At 39.3% G+C, this 21,194-nt stretch overlaps 1 protein-coding gene across 4 annotated transcripts in view; it reads right to left on the reverse strand.

Annotated features, from left to right (window-relative positions):
- The window catches only part of tbc1d16 (TBC1 domain family, member 16), a 95,029-nt gene that overhangs the window by 32,521 nt on the left and 41,314 nt on the right, over positions 1 to 21,194 (reverse strand). For all 4 annotated transcript variants that reach the window (XR_009803955.1, XR_009803956.1, XM_061885259.1 and 1 more), the window contains exons 5-7: positions 7,573 to 7,761; positions 7,357 to 7,504; positions 4,186 to 4,350 (exon numbers count right to left, since the gene is read on the reverse strand). Coding sequence is in view for 2 of the 4 variants with exons in the window: in XM_061885259.1 (XP_061741243.1) it covers positions 4,186 to 4,350; positions 7,357 to 7,504; positions 7,573 to 7,761 (502 nt within the window). In the remaining 2 variants the exon portion in view is untranslated. The remainder of the gene's footprint in view (positions 1 to 4,185; positions 4,351 to 7,356; positions 7,505 to 7,572; positions 7,762 to 21,194) is intronic.

The following is a 21,194-nucleotide window of genomic DNA, read 5'->3' on the forward strand; positions in this document are numbered from 1 at the left end:
CAGGCTGTTTAGTTGAAACATTTTGACATAGCATTTTCTAATGGAATGGAAATGATTTATTGTCAATTCTTAACATGCACAAGACACATAAGAAGTGAAATGTACATTTTCGGCACAGTCCCACTAAGAGCGGACATCCGTTACAGGGACCGTGAAAAGGTTTTAGCATAAAATTGATCAACGTGGACCCTGACTTAAACAATTGACCATTTACTGGTCATTTGGGCGGAATATGTACTGAACTGTGCAATCTACTAATAAAAGTCTCAATCAATCAATCAAAATCGCCAACAGATCAGCCATTTTTACGGCACTCCTTAAAAAAGGTGGGAAGAAGGTGATATTGAGAAAGGGAGGGGAAGAGTAGTTCTTTTAAAGTCAGTCATCAAAAAGTGGTTAATATTACTTTTACTTAACCTCTTAAGGCTCAAGCTGTTTGTTTACATGCTTTTTTAAATTTCTCTTTGCTATTCGGGCTTATTGGACCCTAATTAGAATAAAAACTTAAAATCATCCTTTGATATGATTGACTTGGTCCATAAGTACACAAACGTGTACATACATTTTCATTTTTACACTTTTTCCCCAAAGTCCATCATCCATCATCCATCCATCCATCATCTTCCGCTTATCCGAGGTCGGGTCGCGGTCCCCAAAGTCCATTGTATGTTATACTCTACTGACACCACCAGATGGCAGTATAAGTGTCCACATAAGTGGCCATAAGACCCCAATTCAGTAGTGTTCACCATTTTGGAAATAAGGGCTAAAGGGTGCCTAAGGCCTTTTTTGTGTGAAGACAAAAGCCTTCTTTTCCACTCGAAAGGCCACATCTATGTGACGCGTAATCAGTGGGTGTGTGTAGTAATGATAACAAATATGGAAGAAGTAGCAAATGGATTCAATTCTTTTTTTGTGAATGTTGAACCCAAATTGGCAGAGAGTATTGAAGAGCATAAAGATATACAGAGTGGATGGAGAGGGGGAAGCAAAGTGCTACAGTCCATGCTTTTAGGAGATGTTGGTGAAAATGAAATTCTATCGGTTGTAACAAAACTGAAAAATAAGGCATCAACAGACAGTGATGGTATTGACATGAAAATTGTAAAAAAGACTATTAACTGTATCCTCAAACCTCTATGTTATGTTTTTAATCTCTCTTTTCAAACAGGGACTTTTCCAAATAGAATGAAGGTAGCAAAAGTAGTTCCACTCTATGAAACGGGAGATAAACATATATTTACTAATTACAGACCAGTGTCACAATTTTCTAAAATAATTGAAAAAATATTTGTAGAAAAATGAGAGAGTTTTATTGAGAAGAAGATGCTGTTGAGTGAGAGCCAGTATGGATTCCCAATATAATGGAGGATACAGCAACAGAAACTGATAATAGGAAATACACTATCGGTGTGTTTATCGATCTTAAAAAAGCATTTGACACTATAGATCATTCTATATTGTTGTCCAAGTTGCATTCACTTGGTGTGAGAGGAGTAGTTTTAGAATGGCTAAGAAGTTATTTAGATAATAGACAAGAGTTTGTGCATTTTTTGGGTAATACATCTGAACAAATGAGGATTGAATGTGGAATTCCACAAGGTTCGGTTTTGGGACCTAAATTGTTTATTTTGTATATTAACGATATATGTGAGGTATCAAAGTCATTGAAATGTGTTTTATTTGCGGACGACACCAACTTTTATAGTTCGGGACATGACTTAAAAGCGTTATCAATACTTATTGAACAGGAAATGATTAAACTTGAGAGATGGTTTGATGTCAACAAATTATCATTAAATGTAAAAAAAACAAAGTTTATGATTTTTGCTAAGAGGAAAAGAGAGGACACCATCAAACTGTCAATAGATGGATTTGATATTGAAAGGGTTTCTGAACTTACATTTTTAGGAGTGATACTGGATGACGATCTGACATGGAAATATCATATTGCACATGTACGGAAAAACATGTCTAAGAGTATTTTTATATTAAACAAGGTAAAATATGTGTTAGATTATAGGGCAATGTGCATATTGTATTGTGCACTTCTATTGTCATATATCAGCTACTGTGTGGAAGTGTGGGGGAACACTTAGAAGAGGAACATAAAGGCATTGTATCAACTACAGAAAAGAGCTATAAGGATTATTCATAAAGTAGATTACTTAGAACACACTAACATTTTATTTATTAACTCTGGACTATTGAAACTACAGCAGCTAGTAAAGCTACAGACATTGTGTGTCATGTTTAAGGCTAGAAGTAAAACATTACCAGCAAATTTACAAGACATGTTTGTCATCACTTCTGAGAATACAGAGCATAGAAGGAAAGGTCATTTCAAACAACAATATTCAAGGACAACTTTAAAACAAATGTGTACATCAGTGGTGGGGGGAAATTGTGGAATTCTCTTTACAACGAGATAAAAAACTGTCAAAATATATTCCAATTGAAAAAAATATATAAAGATGGAACAATAAGATCATATGGACAGCCATAAGTGTTTACATTTTGTTTTTTATTTATTATTTTACTTATTTTTTGTCCGGTTTTGTATCATTCCGTGAGGTGTATATTATATATATTATATTATTACTATTATTTTCTTGGTTTGGTTTATACTTTATGAAGTTTTGCACTTGTTGTGTTTTTCTTGTGTTTTTTGTTTTGGATTGTTTCATGACATGTGGATATATGTGTCAGCTTAAATGATATTCATGAAGTAAGATGATGTTTTATGTCAAAGGGGGCAGGAAATTATAAGATTTTCTTCATCCTGCTCCTTCTCAGGAATTGTGTGAATTTAAATTATATAATTGTGATATCATTATGTATCGTTCTAAATGCACATCAATGAATGAGATAAATAAAAAAATGAATGAATGAATGAATATCAGTACTTCAGTCATCAACAATTGCATCAACAGAGAAATGTGGACATTGAAACAGTGTAGGTCTTATTTAGTGGGATATGTACAGCCAGCAGAGAACATAGTGAGTTCACATAGCATAAGAACAAGTATATACATTAGAAGTACATTTGAGTTGTTTATAATCCGGGGAGATGGGATGTGAATGGAGGAGGGTATTAGTAAAGTGTTGAAGTTGCCTGGAGGTGTTGTTTTAGAGCGCTTTTGAAGGAATATAGAGATGCACTTACTTTTATACCTGTTGGGAGTGCATTCCCCATTGATGTGGCATAGAAGGAGAATGAGTTAAGACCTTTGTTAGATCGGAATCTGGGTTTAATGTGGTTTGTGGAGCTCCCCCTGGTGTTGTGGTTATGGCGGTCATTTACGTTAAGAAAGTAGTTTGACATGTACTCCGGTATCAGGGCGGTGTAGCGGATTTTATAGACCAGGCTCAGTGCAAGTTGTTTGACTCTGTCCTCCACCCTGAGCCAGCCCACTTTGGAGAAGTGGGTTGGATTGAGGTGTGATCTGGGGTGGAGGTCTAAAAGTAACCGGACTAGCTTATTCTGGGATGTTTGGAGTCTAGATTTGAGGGTTTTGGAGGTGCTGGGGTACCAGGAGGTGCAAGCGTAATCGAAGAAGGGTTGAATGAGAGTTCCCACGCTGCCAGGTCAGCCAGCGACAGAGCAGTGGCAACAAACCTGGCAGAGGACAAGGCACATGCCAGCGAGAGACCACACCCCACACGGAGACTTCCCGTAGTCGCAAGTCCAACCCCCTGAGATCTAAGAAAGTGCAGCGCTCTCTTGTTTACTGAGAAAAAAAAACCGTGTGAACGAGGTCTGAGTCATTGCAGTAAAAAAACGGTTACGTGAGTCAATCCCAGAAGTCTCAAATGACTCAGCGAGTGTCAGCAGCTGCCAAGAGAAACTCTAAAGATGTATTTTCAGAGTGCAAGTCATTTCGGGGGGAGTTGGCGACAGTGATGACAGTGATTGATTCGGAATTCATCACACTTGAACCTTGCAGTAACCATGCTCGCCAGTAGGAGGCCTTTGCCTGATTTATGACGGCAGCAAGAGCTCCCATTTTGACATATTTATTGTCACATTGAAGAGGCGCTTGCAAGGTGGAGAGACTTTATAGAGGCAGCGCTCTGTGACTGACAGGTGGCTACAATGCGCCACGATCAAGCTCGGGTTCAAGACCACCTTTTTATACGGACATGAACACGCTCTGGGGTTCCATAAACCCAGACCGACTTTACCTTGCGCAGCTTATACTCCTCCTCCACCTGGCCGCTGGAGTTGAGGTGCCGCAGCCAGGTGGTGACGTCCAGCCTCCGGTAGAGCTTCTCCTCCGGGTGGCTGTCGGCCGACGGCAGCATGGACCTCTGGATGGAAAACTGCATGCAGGACTTCTCCTCCGACACCTTCAACCAAAAGACAAACACCTTTGTTGGAACAGGTGAACAAAGCGTGGAGATGAAGGAGATAAATGGAATGGTTTAAAATCAACCAAAAAAAGACTCAATGGACTTTATTCCATGTACAGTATTTCCTTGAATTGCCGCCGGGTATATAGTATGCACCTGACTAGAATTACTGCCGGGTCAAACTCGTTTCACAAAATATTATTTTTATTAGCGCATGTCTAGAATTTCCGCCGGGTCAAACTCGTCACGTCACGAGTGACACTTCACCTGTCATCATTTTCAAAATGGGGGAAGCTGATTTGAAGAATTTGAAATCGCATAAAGGGAAGAAGATTAAGAGCTATTCAGTAGGATTTACGGTCCAAGCTATTGAATATGCTAAAAAGAACAGTAAGCAGCTATGTTTTATTAAAGGGGAACATTATCACAATTTCAAAAGGGTTAAAAACAATAAAAATCGGTTCCCAGTGGCTTGTTGTATTTTTTGAAGTTTTTTTCAAAATTTTACCGGTCCTGGAATATCCCTAAATAAAGCTTTAAAGTGCCTTATTTTCGCTCTCTGCGAAGACACTGGCCATTTCCCTGTGACGTCACACAGTGCTGCCAATGTAAACAAACAATGGGAATACCACAGCAAGATATAGCGACATTAGCTCGGATTCAGACTCGGATTTCAGCGACTTAAGCGATTCAACAGATTACGCATGTATTGAAACAGATGGTCGGAGTATGGAGGCAGATAGCGAAAACGAAATTGAAGAAGAAATTGAAGAAGAAATTGAAGCTATTGAGCGAATAGCTATTGACGCTATTCGGCCATAGCGTGGGTGTACCTAATGAAGTGGCCCATAGCATGGCTGCCTTATTAGCATCGCCGGTCAAATGTGCGGACCAAACGATCAGGACTTTGGCATCTTGTGACACTGGAGCAACTTAAATCCGTCGATTGGTAAGTGTTTGTTTCGCATTAAATGTGGGTATCTAGTTTCAAATGTACATACAGCTAGCGTAAATAGCATGTTAGCATTGATTAGCGTAGCATGTTAGCATCGATTAGCTGGCAGTCATACCGTGACCAAATATGTCTGATTAGCACATAAGTCAACAACATTCACAAAACTCACCTTTGTGATTTTGTTGACTTAATGGTTGCAAATGCATCTGCAGGTTATCCATACATCTCTGTGCCATGTCTGTCTTAGCATCGCCGGTCAAATGTGGAGACACTCTGGTACATTCAATGGGGGTCTGGCGGCAGATTTCTTGCCAGTGGTGCAACTTGAATCCCTCCCTGTTAGTGTTGTTACACCCTCCGACAACACACCCACCAGGCATGATGTCTCCAAGGTTACAAAAAATAGTCCAAAAAACGGAAAATAACAGAGCTGAGACCCGGTGTTTGTAATGTGTTGAAAATGAAAATGGTGGGTGTGTTACCTCGGTGACGTCACATTCTGACGTCATCGCTAAAAGACCGATGAACAGGAAGGCGTTTAATTTGCCAAAATTCACCCATTTAGAGTTCGGAAATCGGTTAAAAAAATAGATGGTCTTTTTTCTGCACCATCAAGGTATATATTGACGCTTACATAGGTCTGCTGATAATGTTCCCCTTTAACCACGCCCTCAACCACGCCCCCCCCAGCCCCCACCTCCCCAAATCGGAGGTCTCAAGGTTGGCAAGTATGCGTGGAGCCCTCAACATAACTTGCTATGCAGTACAATACTCGTCACTTCCCAGGGCTTCAGCGTTTGTGCCTTTTTTTTTTCACCTTTTCACAACTTTTGTCCATTTTGCTAACATAATGAGAGTCCATAAAAGACAACAGACCAGCGTGGAAAGAACGAGGAGTTTGCTGTACATCAGGGGTGTTAAACTCAAATACAGAGTGGGCCAACATTTTAAACTGAACAAAGCCGCGGGCCAAGGTTCACCACTTTAACCTTTTAATAGGACCCAAACAAGTTTTGCATTGAATATTGAACAAGCAAGACTTATATAACTTAATAGTGTACATGCAAAATAGAGTTTCAAATAATAGTAATAACTTAAAAATAGCAATGGCATATCATATCAAATTTGAATAGAAATTGAATGCCTCTTTTCTATTTGCAGAATCCTCAGGTAAATATCAAAATAAATTTTTCCCACAGGCTAATAATACATTTTTATATTGTAGCTTCCAGGAAGAGGTAGTGCTGCAAGGGATTCTGTGTATTTGTTCTGTTGTGTTTATGTTGTGTTACAGTGCGGATGTTCTCCCGAAATGTGCTTGTCATTCTCGTTTAGTGTTGGTTCACAGTGTGGCGCATATTTGTAACAATCTTAAAGATGTTTACACGGCCACCCTCAGTGTGACCTGTATGGCTGTTGACCAAGCTTGCATTGCATTAGCGCGTGTGTGTGTGTGTGTAAAAGCCACATATATCACGTGACTAGGCCGGCACACTGTTTCTACGTAGGAAAAGCGGACGTGACGAAAGGTTTTAGAGGACGCTTGAGGCAGTACGCCCACGATATTGTTGTCCAGGTGGGAATCGGGAGAAATTTGGGAGAATTGTTGCCCCCTGTGATTTTCGTGAGGGGCACTGAAGTTTGGGAGTCTCTTTGGAAAATCGGGGGGGGTGGGGGTTGGCAAGTATGAGTATTAGCAGTGTTACAGCGGCAGAGGTATAGTACCGGCGGGCCAGCTCTAATGTTGATTTGATATTGCCTCAAGGGCCAAATGAAAATACACGGCGGGCCAGAGTTTGACACCCATGATGTAGAGGTACAAAACAAAACTTTGCAGAGGAGTACGTCGATGGCGCTCGCAAGTATGGAGGAATGGACGAAGCAAGGTTTTAATTAGTATGTCTGATAATATCGGACTGATGATATTATCGGCCGATAATGCTTCACCTCAACGATGATTAGAGCATTTGTCGCATTTTTCCTGGATTATTCTTATACTCCAACTCGTGTTTTCTCTGTTGTCTGAACTAAGAGTTTAAGAAGGCCACCTGGTCTTTGAGCTGAGTCTCCCTGCAGGACTTCCATTGCTGGAACACCTCAGCCAGCTTGTCCAGACCAGCGTGGTGGAAGTGGAGGATCTTGTACTGGCTCTCTCTGCTGGCGACCACCAGCTGGCCACAGGTGCACGCCTCGTCACTGCAACAACAACACCAGATATTTCCCTCTCGATGAATTCAAGACTTGCGTCGCATTGCCCGGCTGACCTGAAGAACAGACGCAGTGACCTCATGTGGCCCAGGTCCACCCTGAACACCCCACACAGCTGCTCCAGAACCAGCACCTTCTGCTGCTCCTCCCACCCGCGCTGGCCGCCGTTGCTCTCGGAGGGGGCGTGGCTCTCCAGGCTGGAGGCGGAGCTCACCGAGTGACGCATGGCCTCGTCGCACAACTCCCTGAGAGGACACAAGGAGAACACACGCAAATATTGTCATTAAAATACTACTAAAAACTTCTGGATGCATGGACAATTCTTATTAAAATACTACTAAAAACTTCTGGATGAATGGACAACAATTGTCATTAAAATACTACTAAAAACTTCTGGATGCATGGACAATTCTTATTAAAATACTACTAAAAACTTCTGGATGAATGGACAACAATTGTCATTAAAATACTACTAAAACTTCGGGATGAATGGACAACAATTGTCATTAAAATACTACTAAAACTTCTGGATGAATGGACAACAATAGTCATTAAAATAATACTAAAACTTATGGAATAATGGACAACAGTAGTCATTAAAATACTAGTAAAGCATGTGTTATTGCTGCAAAGGGGAGATAAATCACCTGTCAATAAAATGTCCCATCTTACATTATAAACAATACTGTGCAAAAGTCTTAAGCCAACAAATATTGTTTTCACTGCGATGAGGTTGCGACTTGTCCAGGGTGTACGCCGCCTTCCGCCCGATTGTAGCTGAGATAGGCACCAGTGCCCTCCGCGACCCCAAAGGGAATAAGCGGTAGAAAATGGATGGATGGATATTGTTTTCAATGTTGACGATAACGCACTTTTTGTGTCTTTTAACGCATCATTCTGGACCCCCTCTCCAGGGGCCCAGGCTTAAACCGATTTTTTTGTTTCCTTTAAAGTTTCATCCTGTTCTGTCTCCCTGTAATGTTTGATCCCGTTCTGTCTCCCTGTAAAGTTTCATCCTGTTCTGTCTCCCAGTAATATTTCATCCCGTTCTGTCTCCCTGTGATGTTTCATCCCGTTCTGTCTCCCAGTAATGTTTCATCCCGTTCTGTCTCCCTGTGATGTTTCATCCCGTTCGGTCTCCCTGTGATGTTTCATCCCGTTCGGTCTCCCTGTGATGTTTCATCCCGTTCGGTCTCCCTGTGATGTTTCATCCCGTTCGGTCTCCCTGTGATGTTTCATCCCGTTCGGTCTCCCTGTGATGTTTCATCCCGTTCGGTCTCCCTGTGATGTTTCATCCCGTTCGGTCTCCCTGTGATGTTTCATCCCGTTCGGTCTCCCTGTAATGTTTCATCCCGTTCGGTCTCCCTGTAATGTTTCATCCCGTTCAGTCTCCCTGTAATGTTTCATCCCGTTCCGTCTCCCTGTAATGTTTCATCCCGTTTTGTATCCCTGTAATGTTTGATCCCGTTCTGTCTCCCTGTAATGTTTCATCCCGTTCTGTCTCCCTGTAATGTTTCATCCTTTTCTGTCTCCCTGTAATGTTTCATCCTGTTCTGTCTCCTTGTAGTGTTTCATCCTATTCTGTCTTCCTGTAATGTTTCATCCTGTTCTGTCTCCCTGTAATGTTTCATCCCGTTCTGTCTCCCTTTAATGTTTCATCCCGTTCTGTCTCCCTGTAATGTTTCATCCTGTTCTGTCTCCCTGTAATGTTTCATCCTGTTCTGTCTCCCTGTAATGTTTGTCTGATCTTGAATGGGATTGTGCTGAAATTGTTCATTTCCCCTCTGGGATTATTAAAGAATTTGTTGTTTTTTTAAATAGATTATCACTTTCCGCCAGTGTTTTCTTTATATTTGTATGTTGTGCCAAAATGTGATTGCCTACCAAAAATGTATTTCCTTGGCGGGAGCGAACACCGTTCGCTAAACCTGCATTGCTATAGTGTGAGAGTCCAGTCCATAGTGGATCTAACATAATAGTGTGATCCACTATGGACTGGACTCACACTATTATGTTAGATCCACTATGGACTGGACTCTCACACTATTATGTTAGATCCACTATGGACTGGACTCTCACTATTATGTTAGATCCACTATGGACTGGACTCTCACACTATTATGTTAGATCCACTATGGACTGGACTCTCACTATTATGTTAGATCCACTATGGACTGGACTCTCACTATTATGTTAGATCCACTATGGACTGGACTCTCACTATTATGTTAGATCCACTATGGACTGGACTCTCACACTATTATGTTAGATCCACTATGGACTGGACTCTCACACTATTATGTTAGATCCACTATGGACTGGACTCTCACTATTATGTTAGATCCACTATGGACTGGACTCTCACTATTATGTTAGATCCACTATGGACTGGACTCTCACACTATTATGTTAGATCCACTATGGACTGGACTCTCACACTATTATGTTAGATCCACTATGGACTGGACTCTCACACTATTATGTTAGATCCACTATGGACTGGACTCTCACACTATTATGTTAGATCCACTATGGACTGGACTCTCACTATTATGTTAGATCCACTATGGACTGGACTCTCACACTATTATGTTAGATCCACTATGGACTGGACTCTCACACTATTATGTTAGATCCACTATGGACTGGACTCTCACACTATTATGTTAGATCCACTATGGACTGGACTCTCACTATTATGTTAGATCCACTATGGACTGGACTCTCACTATTATGTTAGATCCACTATGGACTGGACTCTCTCACTATTATGTTAGATCCACTATGGACTGGACTCTCACACTATTATGTTAGATCCACTATGGACTGGACTCTCACACTATTATGTTAGATCCACTATGGACTGGACTCTCACACTATTATGTTAGATCCACTATGGACTGGACTCTCACACTATTATGTTAGATCCACTATGGACTGGACTCTCACACTATTATGTTAGATCCACTATGGACTGGACTCTCACACTATTATGTTAGATCCACTATGGACTGGACTCTCACTATTATGTTAGATCCACTATGGACTGGACTCTCACACTATTATGTTAGATCCACTATGGACTGGACTCTCACTATTATGTTAGATCCACTATGGACTGGACTCTCACACTTTTATGTTAGATCCACTATGGACTGGACTCTCACTATTATGTTAGATCCACTATGGACTGGACTCTCACTATTATGTTAGATCCACTATGGACTGGACTCTCACACTATTATGTTAGATCCACTATGGACTGGACTCTCACACTATTATGTTAGATCCACTATGGACTGGACTCTCACTATTATGTTAGATCCACTATGGACTGGACTCTCACTATTATGTTAGATCCACTATGGACTGGACTCTCACACTATTATGTTAGATCCACTATGGACTGGACTCTCACACTATTATGTTAGATCCACTATGGACTGGACTCTCACACTATTATGTTAGATCCACTATGGACTGGACTCTCACTATTATGTTAGATCCACTATGGACTGGACTCTCTCACTATTATGTTAGATCCACTATGGACTGGACTCTCACACTATTATGTTAGATCCACTATGGACTGGACTCTCACACTATTATGTTAGATCCACTATGGACTGGACTCTCACACTATTATGTTAGATCCACTATGGACTGGACTCTCACACTATTATGTTAGATCCACTATGGACTGGACTCTCACACTATTATGTTAGATCCACTATGGACTGGACTCTCACACTATTATGTTAGATCCACTATGGACTGGACTCTCACTATTATGTTAGATCCACTATGGACTGGACTCTCACACTATTATGTTAGATCCACTATGGACTGGACTCTCACTATTATGTTAGATCCACTATGGACTGGACTCTCACACTTTTATGTTAGATCCACTATGGACTGGACTCTCACTATTATGTTAGATCCACTATGGACTGGACTCTCACTATTATGTTAGATCCACTATGGACTGGACTCTCACACTATTATGTTAGATCCACTATGGACTGGACTCTCACACTATTATGTTAGATCCACTATGGACTGGACTCTCACTATTATGTTAGATCCACTATGGACTGGACTCTCACTATTATGTTAGATCCACTATGGACTGGACTCTCACACTATTATGTTAGATCCACTATGGACTGGACTCTCACACTATTATGTTAGATCCACTATGGACTGGACTCTCACACTATTATGTTAGATCCACTATGGACTGGACTCTCACACTATTATGTTAGATCCACTATGGACTGGACTCTCACTATTATGTTAGATCCACTATGGACTGGACTCTCACACTATTATGTTAGATCCACTATGGACTGGACTCTCACACTATTATGTTAGATCCACTATGGACTGGACTCTCACTATTATGTTAGATCCACTCGACATCCATTGCTTTCAAACTTTAATGATCCACAAGCGTTTTAGATAGTCATACACTGGACTTTTTGAAACAGATACCAATAATTTCCGATATTACATTTTAAAGCATTTATCGGCTGATAATATTGGCAGTCCGATATTATCGGACATCCCTAATTATTGTATATTATATACAATATATAACAAATCCCATAGTAGCAATATAATATCTAACATTTAATATATACTGTGTATATATATATATATATATATATATATATATATATATATATATATATATATATATATATATATATATATATATACACACACATATATATATATTGTTTCATCTTATATATATATTTTATATATTATATACATTTACTGTATATATATATATAGATATATATATATATATACAGTAAATATTAAATGTTAGATAAAAGCCATTATCGGACATCTCTAATAATAATAATATATCAGTATATGTTACATACTGTGTGTGTGTGTCCATATATATATATATATATATAGATATATATATATACAGTAAATATTAAATGTTAGATATTATATTGCTACTATGGTACATTTTTTGTCTATGTATATATATATATATATATATATATATATATATATATATATATATATATATACATATACATATATATATATATATATATACACACACAGTATGTAACATATACTGATATATTATTATTAGAGATGTCCGATAATGGCTTTTTTGCCGTTATCCGATATTCCGATATTGTCCAACTCTTAATTACCGATACCGATATTTACCCTAGGTGGACTTAACCAATTATTATGCCTAATTTTGTTGTGATGCCCCGCTGGATGCATTAAACAATGTAACAAGGTTGTCCAAAATAAATCAACTCAAGTTCTGGAAAAAAAGTGCCAACATGGCACTGCCATATTTATTATTGAAGTCACAAAGTGGTTTTTTTTTTTTTAACATGCCTCAAAACAGCAGCTTGGAATTTGGGACATGCTCTCCCTGGGAGAGCATGAAGAGGTTGAGGTGGGTGGGGTGTATCGTCCCGGAAGAGTTAGTGCTGCAAGGGGTTCAGGGTATTTGTTCTGTTGTGTTCATGTTGTGTTACGGTGCGGTTGTTCTCCCGAAATGTGTTTGTCATTCTTGTTTGGTGTGGGTTCACAGTGTGGCGCATATTTGTAACAGTGTTAAAGTTGTTTATACGGCCACCCTCAGTGTGACCTGTATGGCTGTTGACCAAGTATGCCTTGCATTCACTTATGTGTGTGTGAAAAGCGGTAGATATTATGTCAGTGGGCCGGCACACAAAGGCAGTGCCTTCAAGGTTTATTGGCGTTCTGTACTTCTCCCTACGGCCGTGTACACAGCGGCGTTTTAAAAAGTCATACATTGTACTTTTTGAAACAGAGACTGATAATTTCCGATATTACATTTTAAAGCATTTATCGGCTGATAATATTGGCAGTCCGATATTATCAGACATCCCTAATTATTGTATAATATATAAAAAATATAATAAATCCCATTTACCATGTACAATATTACAGTATATGTACAGTTGCAGCATAAAATAGAGAGCAGAAAATATTCATTCTAAACAAAGAGAGGTAGCTAACAAAAGGTGTCAGGTAATAGACAAATATCATCTATTGCTGTATGGCCAATGATTTGATGCACGATGTGGTGAGAAACCACTGTATAATTATGTTTATATTTATATCTGTACTCTATATCAGGGGTCCGGAACATTTTTGGCTGAGAGAGCTATGAAAGTTAAATATTTTAAAATGTACTTCCGTGAGAGCCGTATAATATTTTTAACACTGAATAAAGTTTTATTTTTTTGCTCTATGCTTTTTTTTCACCTGTAAAGCACTTTGGTTCAATTTAAAAGTTGTTGTAAATGTGCAATACAAATAAAATTGACTAGACTTGACTACAACTGTCAGGTTCAAACACTGATGACATCTATTAAACAGACAAGAAGCAAGGAATTCAACAGAGACAGGATTGGATTTAGCTCAATGAGGAGAAACCCGTAGACCTGGACCCTTGTACCAGAGAATTCTACTTCTCCTCTTTTATCTGGACTTTCCCAGATTACAACAACCTAATGCGTGCATCTCCTATTCTTTTTAATAAACATTGTTATTATGAAAGTAACCAATAATAAATAAAATACTTTTGACCAATAATGCGACTTCTTGAACAGGTGCGATAGATGGATGGATGGAGAATGTTTTATATTTTGAACGTTATTTTTAACACTGTGATTATCGGCGGAATTATTCATGACTTATCGTGTTAAGCAACGTCAGCTCAGATTTATCTGAGAGCCAGAAGCCGTCATCAAAAGAGCCACATCTTGTGGTAACTTTATAACAGGGGTCACCAACGAGGGCACCAGGTCGCCCGTAAGGACCAGATGAGTCGCCCGCTGGCCTGTTCTAAAAATAGCTCAAATAGCAGCACTTACCAGTGAGCTGCCTCTATTTTTTAAATTGTATTTATTTACTAGCAAGCTGGTCTCGCTTTGCTGGACATTTTTAATTCTAAGAGAGACAAAACTCAAATAGAATTTGAAAATCCAAGAAAATATTTTAAAGACTTGGTCTTCACTTGTTTACATAAATTCATTTCTTTTTTGACTTTGCTTCTTATAACTTTCAGAAAGACAATTTTAGAGAAAAAATACAACCTTAAAAATGATTTTAGGATTTTTAAACACATATACCTTTTTACCTTTTAAATTCCTTCCTCTTCTTTCCTGACAATTTAAATCAATGTTCAAGTATTTTATTTTATTGTAAAGAATAATAAATACATTTTAGTTTAATTCTTCATTTTAGCTTCTGTTTTTTCGACGAAGAATATTTGTGAAATATTTTTTCAAACTTATGATTAAAATAAAAAAAAAATGATTTGTCTTTGTTAGAAATATGGCTTGGTCCAATTTGTTATATATTCTAACAAAGTGCAGATTGGATTTTAACCTATTTAAAACATGTCATCAAAATTCTAAAATTAATCTTAATCAGGAAAAATTACTAGTGATGTTCCATAAATTATTTTTTTAATTTTTTCGGTTGAATTTTGAATTTTAAAGAGTCGAAATATATTTATAAAATATTTATTGTGAGAAATCATTAAGATCATCAGTGTTTCCACAAAGATAAATATCATGAATTATTCATAATAACGGAGTTAAATTGAGCAAATTGGCTATTTCTGGCAATTTATTGAAGTGTGTATCAAACTGGTAGCCCTTGGCATTAATCAGTACCCAAGAAGTAGCTCTTGCTTTCAAAAAGGTTGCTGACCCCTGGTCTAGAGCCGTAGGTTCCCTATCCCTGCTTTATAAACACACTGGCTCCGTGTCTTAATACTTTTGTCCATGTAAATGCAAATGAACGCGCACAAATCACTCCAGCGTCCAACAGCCACCCCCCTGTGGCCACCTTGCTTTTCCCAGCTTTGAAATCAGAGTGCAGAGTTCCTCAGTTGCAAACATACACACACACACACACACACACACACACACACACACACAAACACACGCACACACACACACGAGTAAAGAGACACATGCAACCACATGGATGACTGTTTTCAATGAGTATGTAGCCACGTTGTTAAAATGTAAGAAAAAAACAACTGGTGTTTTCTGTCTTTTTAACACTAACACACACACACACACACACACACACACACACACACACACACACACACACACACACACTAATGAACCACAGCTAATGACCATGACGTGCTCTCCAACACGTCTCCAGCCATGTGAGTGCTGAGAAAGCCAACCCAAAGCCTCCATCTCACTCACACGTCTGCAGTAAAGCACAAGTACACTTAAGACAGGGGGGTTCAAACTTTTTCCACTGAGGGCCGCACACGGAAAAATTAAAGCATGCGGGGGCCATTTTGATATTTTTCATTTTCAAACCATAACAAAATATATGGATTTAAAAAAATTATTTTACCTTTAAGGGTCCCGGGGACCATAAAGGGTCTCAGTGATTAAAATGTTAAAAATAAGTCAAATTTGTCCATCCATCCATCCATTTTCTACCGCTTATTCCCTTTTGGGGTCGCGGGGGGCGCTGGCGCCTATCTCAGCTACAATCGGGCGGAAGGCGGGGTACACCCTGGACAAGTCGCCACCTCATCACAGGGCCAACACAGGTAGACAGACAACATTCACACACTAGGGACCATTTAGTGTTGCCAATCAACCTATCCCCAGGTGCATGTCTTTGGAGGTGGGAGGGGCCTATCCCCAGGTGCATGTCTTTGGAGGTGGGAGGAAGCCGGAGTACCCGGAGTAGAACCCACGCAGTCACGGGGAGAACATGCAAACTGACATTGGCAGATCCCGAGCCTGGGATTGAACCCAGGACTGCAGGACCTTCGTATTGTGAGGCAGACGCACTAACCCCTCTGCCACCGTGAAGTATTATTTTTAATTTAACACCTACAGTAAATCTCTATATCAACTTAAAAAAAAAAAAAAAGGTTTTATGGCTTTTCTGTCAAAAACATCTTTGTTTTTTAATAGTAAAACTGAAATATGCACTATTTAGTAATTAGAGCCCTAAAACAGTGGTTCTCAACCTTTTTTCGGTGATGTACCCCCTGTGAACATTTTTATAATTCAAGTACCCCCTAATCAGAGCAAAGCATTTTTGGTTGAAAAAAAGAGATAAAGAAGTAAAATACAGCACTATGTCATCAGTTTATGATTTATTAAATTGTATAACAGTGCTAAATATTGCTCATTTGTAGTGGTCTTTCTTCAACTATTTGGAAAAAAAGATATAAAAATAAGTAAAAACTTGTTGAAAAATAAACAAGTGATTCAATGCTAAATGCAGATTTCTCCACATAGAAGTAATCATCAACTTAAAGTGTCCTCTTTGGGGATTGTAATAGAGATCCATCTGGATTCATCAACTTACTTCTAAACATTTCTTCTCAAAAACAAGAAATCTTTAACATCAATATTTATGGAACATGTCCACAAAAAATCTAGCTGTCAACACTGAATATTGTATTGTTGTATTTCTTTTCACACTTTGTAAACTTACATTCATATTCTGTTGAAGTATTATTCAATAAATATATTTATACAAGATTTTTGAATTGTTGCTATTTTTAGAATATTTTTGAAAAACCTCTCATACCTTCAAGTATTCCCATTTGAGAACCACTGCCCTCAAAGAATATTTTTGAGTAATCACAGTGAAAAGATAAATAAAAAAACACTAAGTAAATTTGGAATTCAAAAGGTGCCCCACTCAGAAAGTGATACATTTTTATTTGTTGTTTTTTTTCAACACTTAAGTTACCAGATCAACTTCCAATATATCTGTCGATTTTAAGTTTGAACTATTATTTTGTTTGTTTTATGCTCTTTTGTCAAAGAAAACTTTGGTATATGGCAACTGCACAATATATGCAATATTTACCACATAAAACATTTTAAAGTGAAATATTTGAACTAATTGGAGCTCTGAAAATAATTCATTATAACATGGAATTTTTTGGCATATTTTTTTTTTTGAGCAATGGCAAAAAAATAAATAATTGATTGATTGAAACTTTTATTAGTAGATTGCACAGTACAGTACATATTCCGTACAATTGACCACTAAATGGTAACACCCCAATAAGTTTTTCAACTTGTTTAAGTCGGGGTCCACGTTAATCAATTCATGGTAAAGATGGCTTTTACCATGTTCATATATTTTCTATGTGTTATTATTAGGGACCGATGTCCCTTTGGGAAAGAGGACCCTATTTAATTTCTAAGGTTTTATTATTATTATTCCTTATTATTATTCTGCCGCCTATTTGAGCTGTAATTTGACCCCTTTCACATGCTTCAAAACTCACCAAATTTGACACACACATCAGGACTGGCGAAAATTGCGATCTAAGCAAAACACCAAACCCCAAAACTCCAAATTGCGCTCTAGCGCCTCCTAAGAAGAAAACACAGACAAACATATCTGTAACTTCCAGTAGCAATGTCGTAGAAACATGAAACAAAAACCTCTAAGTAGGTCTCAGTTAGACCTATATTTCATACACTCATAACTCCCAGCTAAAATCAACAGCAAGTTTGCAATTCCCCCTTGAATACAAAAGTTGGCTAAACAAATTTCACTTTTTTTTTCAAACATTATCTCCTCTGAGGCCGTTTGTCGATTCGGCTTCAAATAAGCAAGAGAAGAGAGATTGAACCCTTCTGATTAAAAGTTGATGAAAGAGTTTTATTTACTACCCCGGTTTGGATTTTATGAGCCCGGAAAGAACCGGAACGCTGGTGCGGTTGTGTGTACTGCTGTCACAAAATGGTGGCTTCCTGCTCAGACAAAACTGCTTCTAACTCAATGAAGGACTGCCCTACACACATGAAACAAAAAACCTCAATGTAGGTCTTACTGAGACCTATATTTCATAGACTGACCGCCCCCAACTAAAATCAACAGGAAGTTTGCTATTCTCCCTTCAATACAACAGCTGCATTACATTTCACTATGCATTACAGTCTCAAAACAGCGGCACTAAGGCTTCCTTATAAAATGCCCAAGCAACTTTACAACTGTTATTACTATGAGACTGATGTATAACACATGTGTATATAATTTTTTCTCTGTGTAACAATCCATCCATCCATCGGCTTCAAATAAGCAAGAGAAGAGAGATTGAACCCTTCTGATTAAAAGTTGATGAAAGAGTTTTATTTACTACCCCGGTTTGGATTTTATGAGCCCGGAAAGAACCGGAACGCTGGAGCTGTTGTGTGTACTGCTGTCACAAAATGGTGGCTTCCTGCTCAGACAAAACTGCTTCTAACTCGATGTAGGACTGTCACACACACATAAAACAAAAACCTCAATGTAGGTCTCACTGAGACCCATATTTCATACACTGACCGCCCCCAAATAAATCAACAGGAAGTTTGCTATTCCTACTTCAATACAACAGCTGCATTACATTTCACTATGCATTACAGTCTCAAAATGGCGGCACCAAGGCTTCCTTATAAAATGCCCACGCAACTTTACAACTGTTATTACTATGAGACTGATGTATAACACATGTGTATATAATTTTTTCTCTGTGTAATAATCCATCGGCTTCAAATAAGCAAGAGAAGAGAGATTGAACCCTTCTGATTAAAAGTTTGTTGAAAGAGTTTTATTTACTACCCTGGTTTGGATTTTATGAGCCCGGAAAGAACCGGAACGCTGGTGCTGTTGTGTGTACTGCTGTCACAAAATGGCGGCTTCCTGCTCAGACAAAACTGCTTTTAACTCAATGTAGGACTGTCATACACACATGAAACAAAAACCTCAATGTAGGTCTCACTGAGACCTATATTTCCCACTTCAATACAACAGCTGCATTACATTTCACAATGCATTACAGTCTCAAAAGGGCGGCACCAAGGCTTCCTTATAAAATGCCCAAGCAACTTTACAACTGTTATTACTATGAGACTGATGTATAACACATGTATATAATTTTTTCTCTGTGTAATAATCCATCCATCCATCTTCTACCGTACAGCGGCCCAAATGGTCCCGTCCATCGCTGCTTGCAGCTTTAATTGTAAATGATTTCCTGTGCCTCCCGATGGTGGATCAATCCAAAGTTCACATGGTTTTTGTCGGCTCTCTTAGTACTTTTGTGTCTCACACATCAACGTAGCTGACTATACTAGTTTGTTTCTTCACGGGGATGTACACCCGACAAATGAATTGTTCAGTAATAGATGCTTGTCCAAAAGTATTCAGTGAATGGAAAACAAGTTGCACAAACACTCACACACACAAGGACAAGGTAAATAGGCTGTTTTGATGCAGGCGGGTACAAGTGCACACCAGCCTGTGCCTCCAGGCCCCCCAAGAGGCTGGCTCGCCCTGGGAACCACGGCCAAGTACTGCCTGAGCTGACAGCCCCGGTGCACAGAAAGATGAGTGCTAGGCAGTAAGTGGTCAGTAAATGCATGGCTGCTAAACCCCGCAGGCTAAACAGCATCTAGCTGTGTAAACATGAGGTAGTTGCAACGTATTCAAACATCATCCAATTTACTAATATCAGTGATCACATTTTATGCACGCAGTTATTCATTATATTATCATCATTTTATTTTAAATAAATAAATAAATAAATGGGTTGTACTTGTATAGCGCTTTTCTACCTTCAAGGTACTCAAAGCGCTTTGACACTACTTCCACATTTACCCATTCACACACACATTCACACACTGATGGAGGGAGCTGCCATGCAAGGCGCCAACCAGCACACATCAGGAGCAAGGGTGAAGTGTCTTGCTCAGGACACAACGGACGTGACGAGGTTGGTACTAGGTGGGAATTGAACCAGGGACGCTCGGGTTGCGCACGAGTGTTTTTGTTTTGTTTGACCTGGGGCAGGGGTCGGCAACCCAAAACGTTGAGAGCCATATTGGACTAAAAATACAAAAATAAATCTGTTTGGAGCCGCAATAAATTAAGTCTTATAATGAGGGCAACACATTATGTAAGTGATGTATATTAGCTATATTAGCCTACTATCAAAATGACAATATGTCCCAGGCGGAAACAAATTTTCATTGACAGAAATGTTGAAATGTGATATTTATTCTACACTAGGCCTGGGCTATATGGCCTTTTTTCAAATATCTCAATATTTTTAGGCCAATGTCACGATATTGCAGTTGATCTGCCGCTTCTTTTCTTTTTTTCTCCTATGTCCCCCCCGTCCCCTGTGGAGGGGGTCCGGTCCGATGACCATGGATGAAGTACTGGCTGTCCAGAGTCGAGACCCAGGATGGACCGCTCGCCTGTGTATCGGTTGGGGACATCTCTACGCTGCTGATCCGCCTCCGCTTGGGATGGTTTCCTGTGGACGGGACTCTCGCTGCTGTCTTGGATCCGCTTTGAACTGAACTCTCGCGGCTGTGTTGGAGCCACTATGGATTGAACTTTCACAGTATCATGTTAGACCCGCTCGACATCCATTACTTTCGGTCCCCTGGGGGGGGGGTTGCCCACATCTGAGGTCCTCTCCAAGGTTTCTCATAGTCAGCATTGTCTCTGGCGTCCCACTGGATGTGAGTTTTCCTTGCCCTTATGTGGGTTCTTCCGAGGATGTCGTAGTGGTTTGTACAGTCCTTTGAGACATTTGTGATTTAGGGCTATATAAATAAACATTGATTGATTGATTGATTGATTG

This window comes from Nerophis ophidion, linkage group LG23 (genome assembly GCF_033978795.1).
Source record: "Nerophis ophidion isolate RoL-2023_Sa linkage group LG23, RoL_Noph_v1.0, whole genome shotgun sequence".
Taxonomy (NCBI): domain Eukaryota; kingdom Metazoa; phylum Chordata; class Actinopteri; order Syngnathiformes; family Syngnathidae; genus Nerophis; species Nerophis ophidion.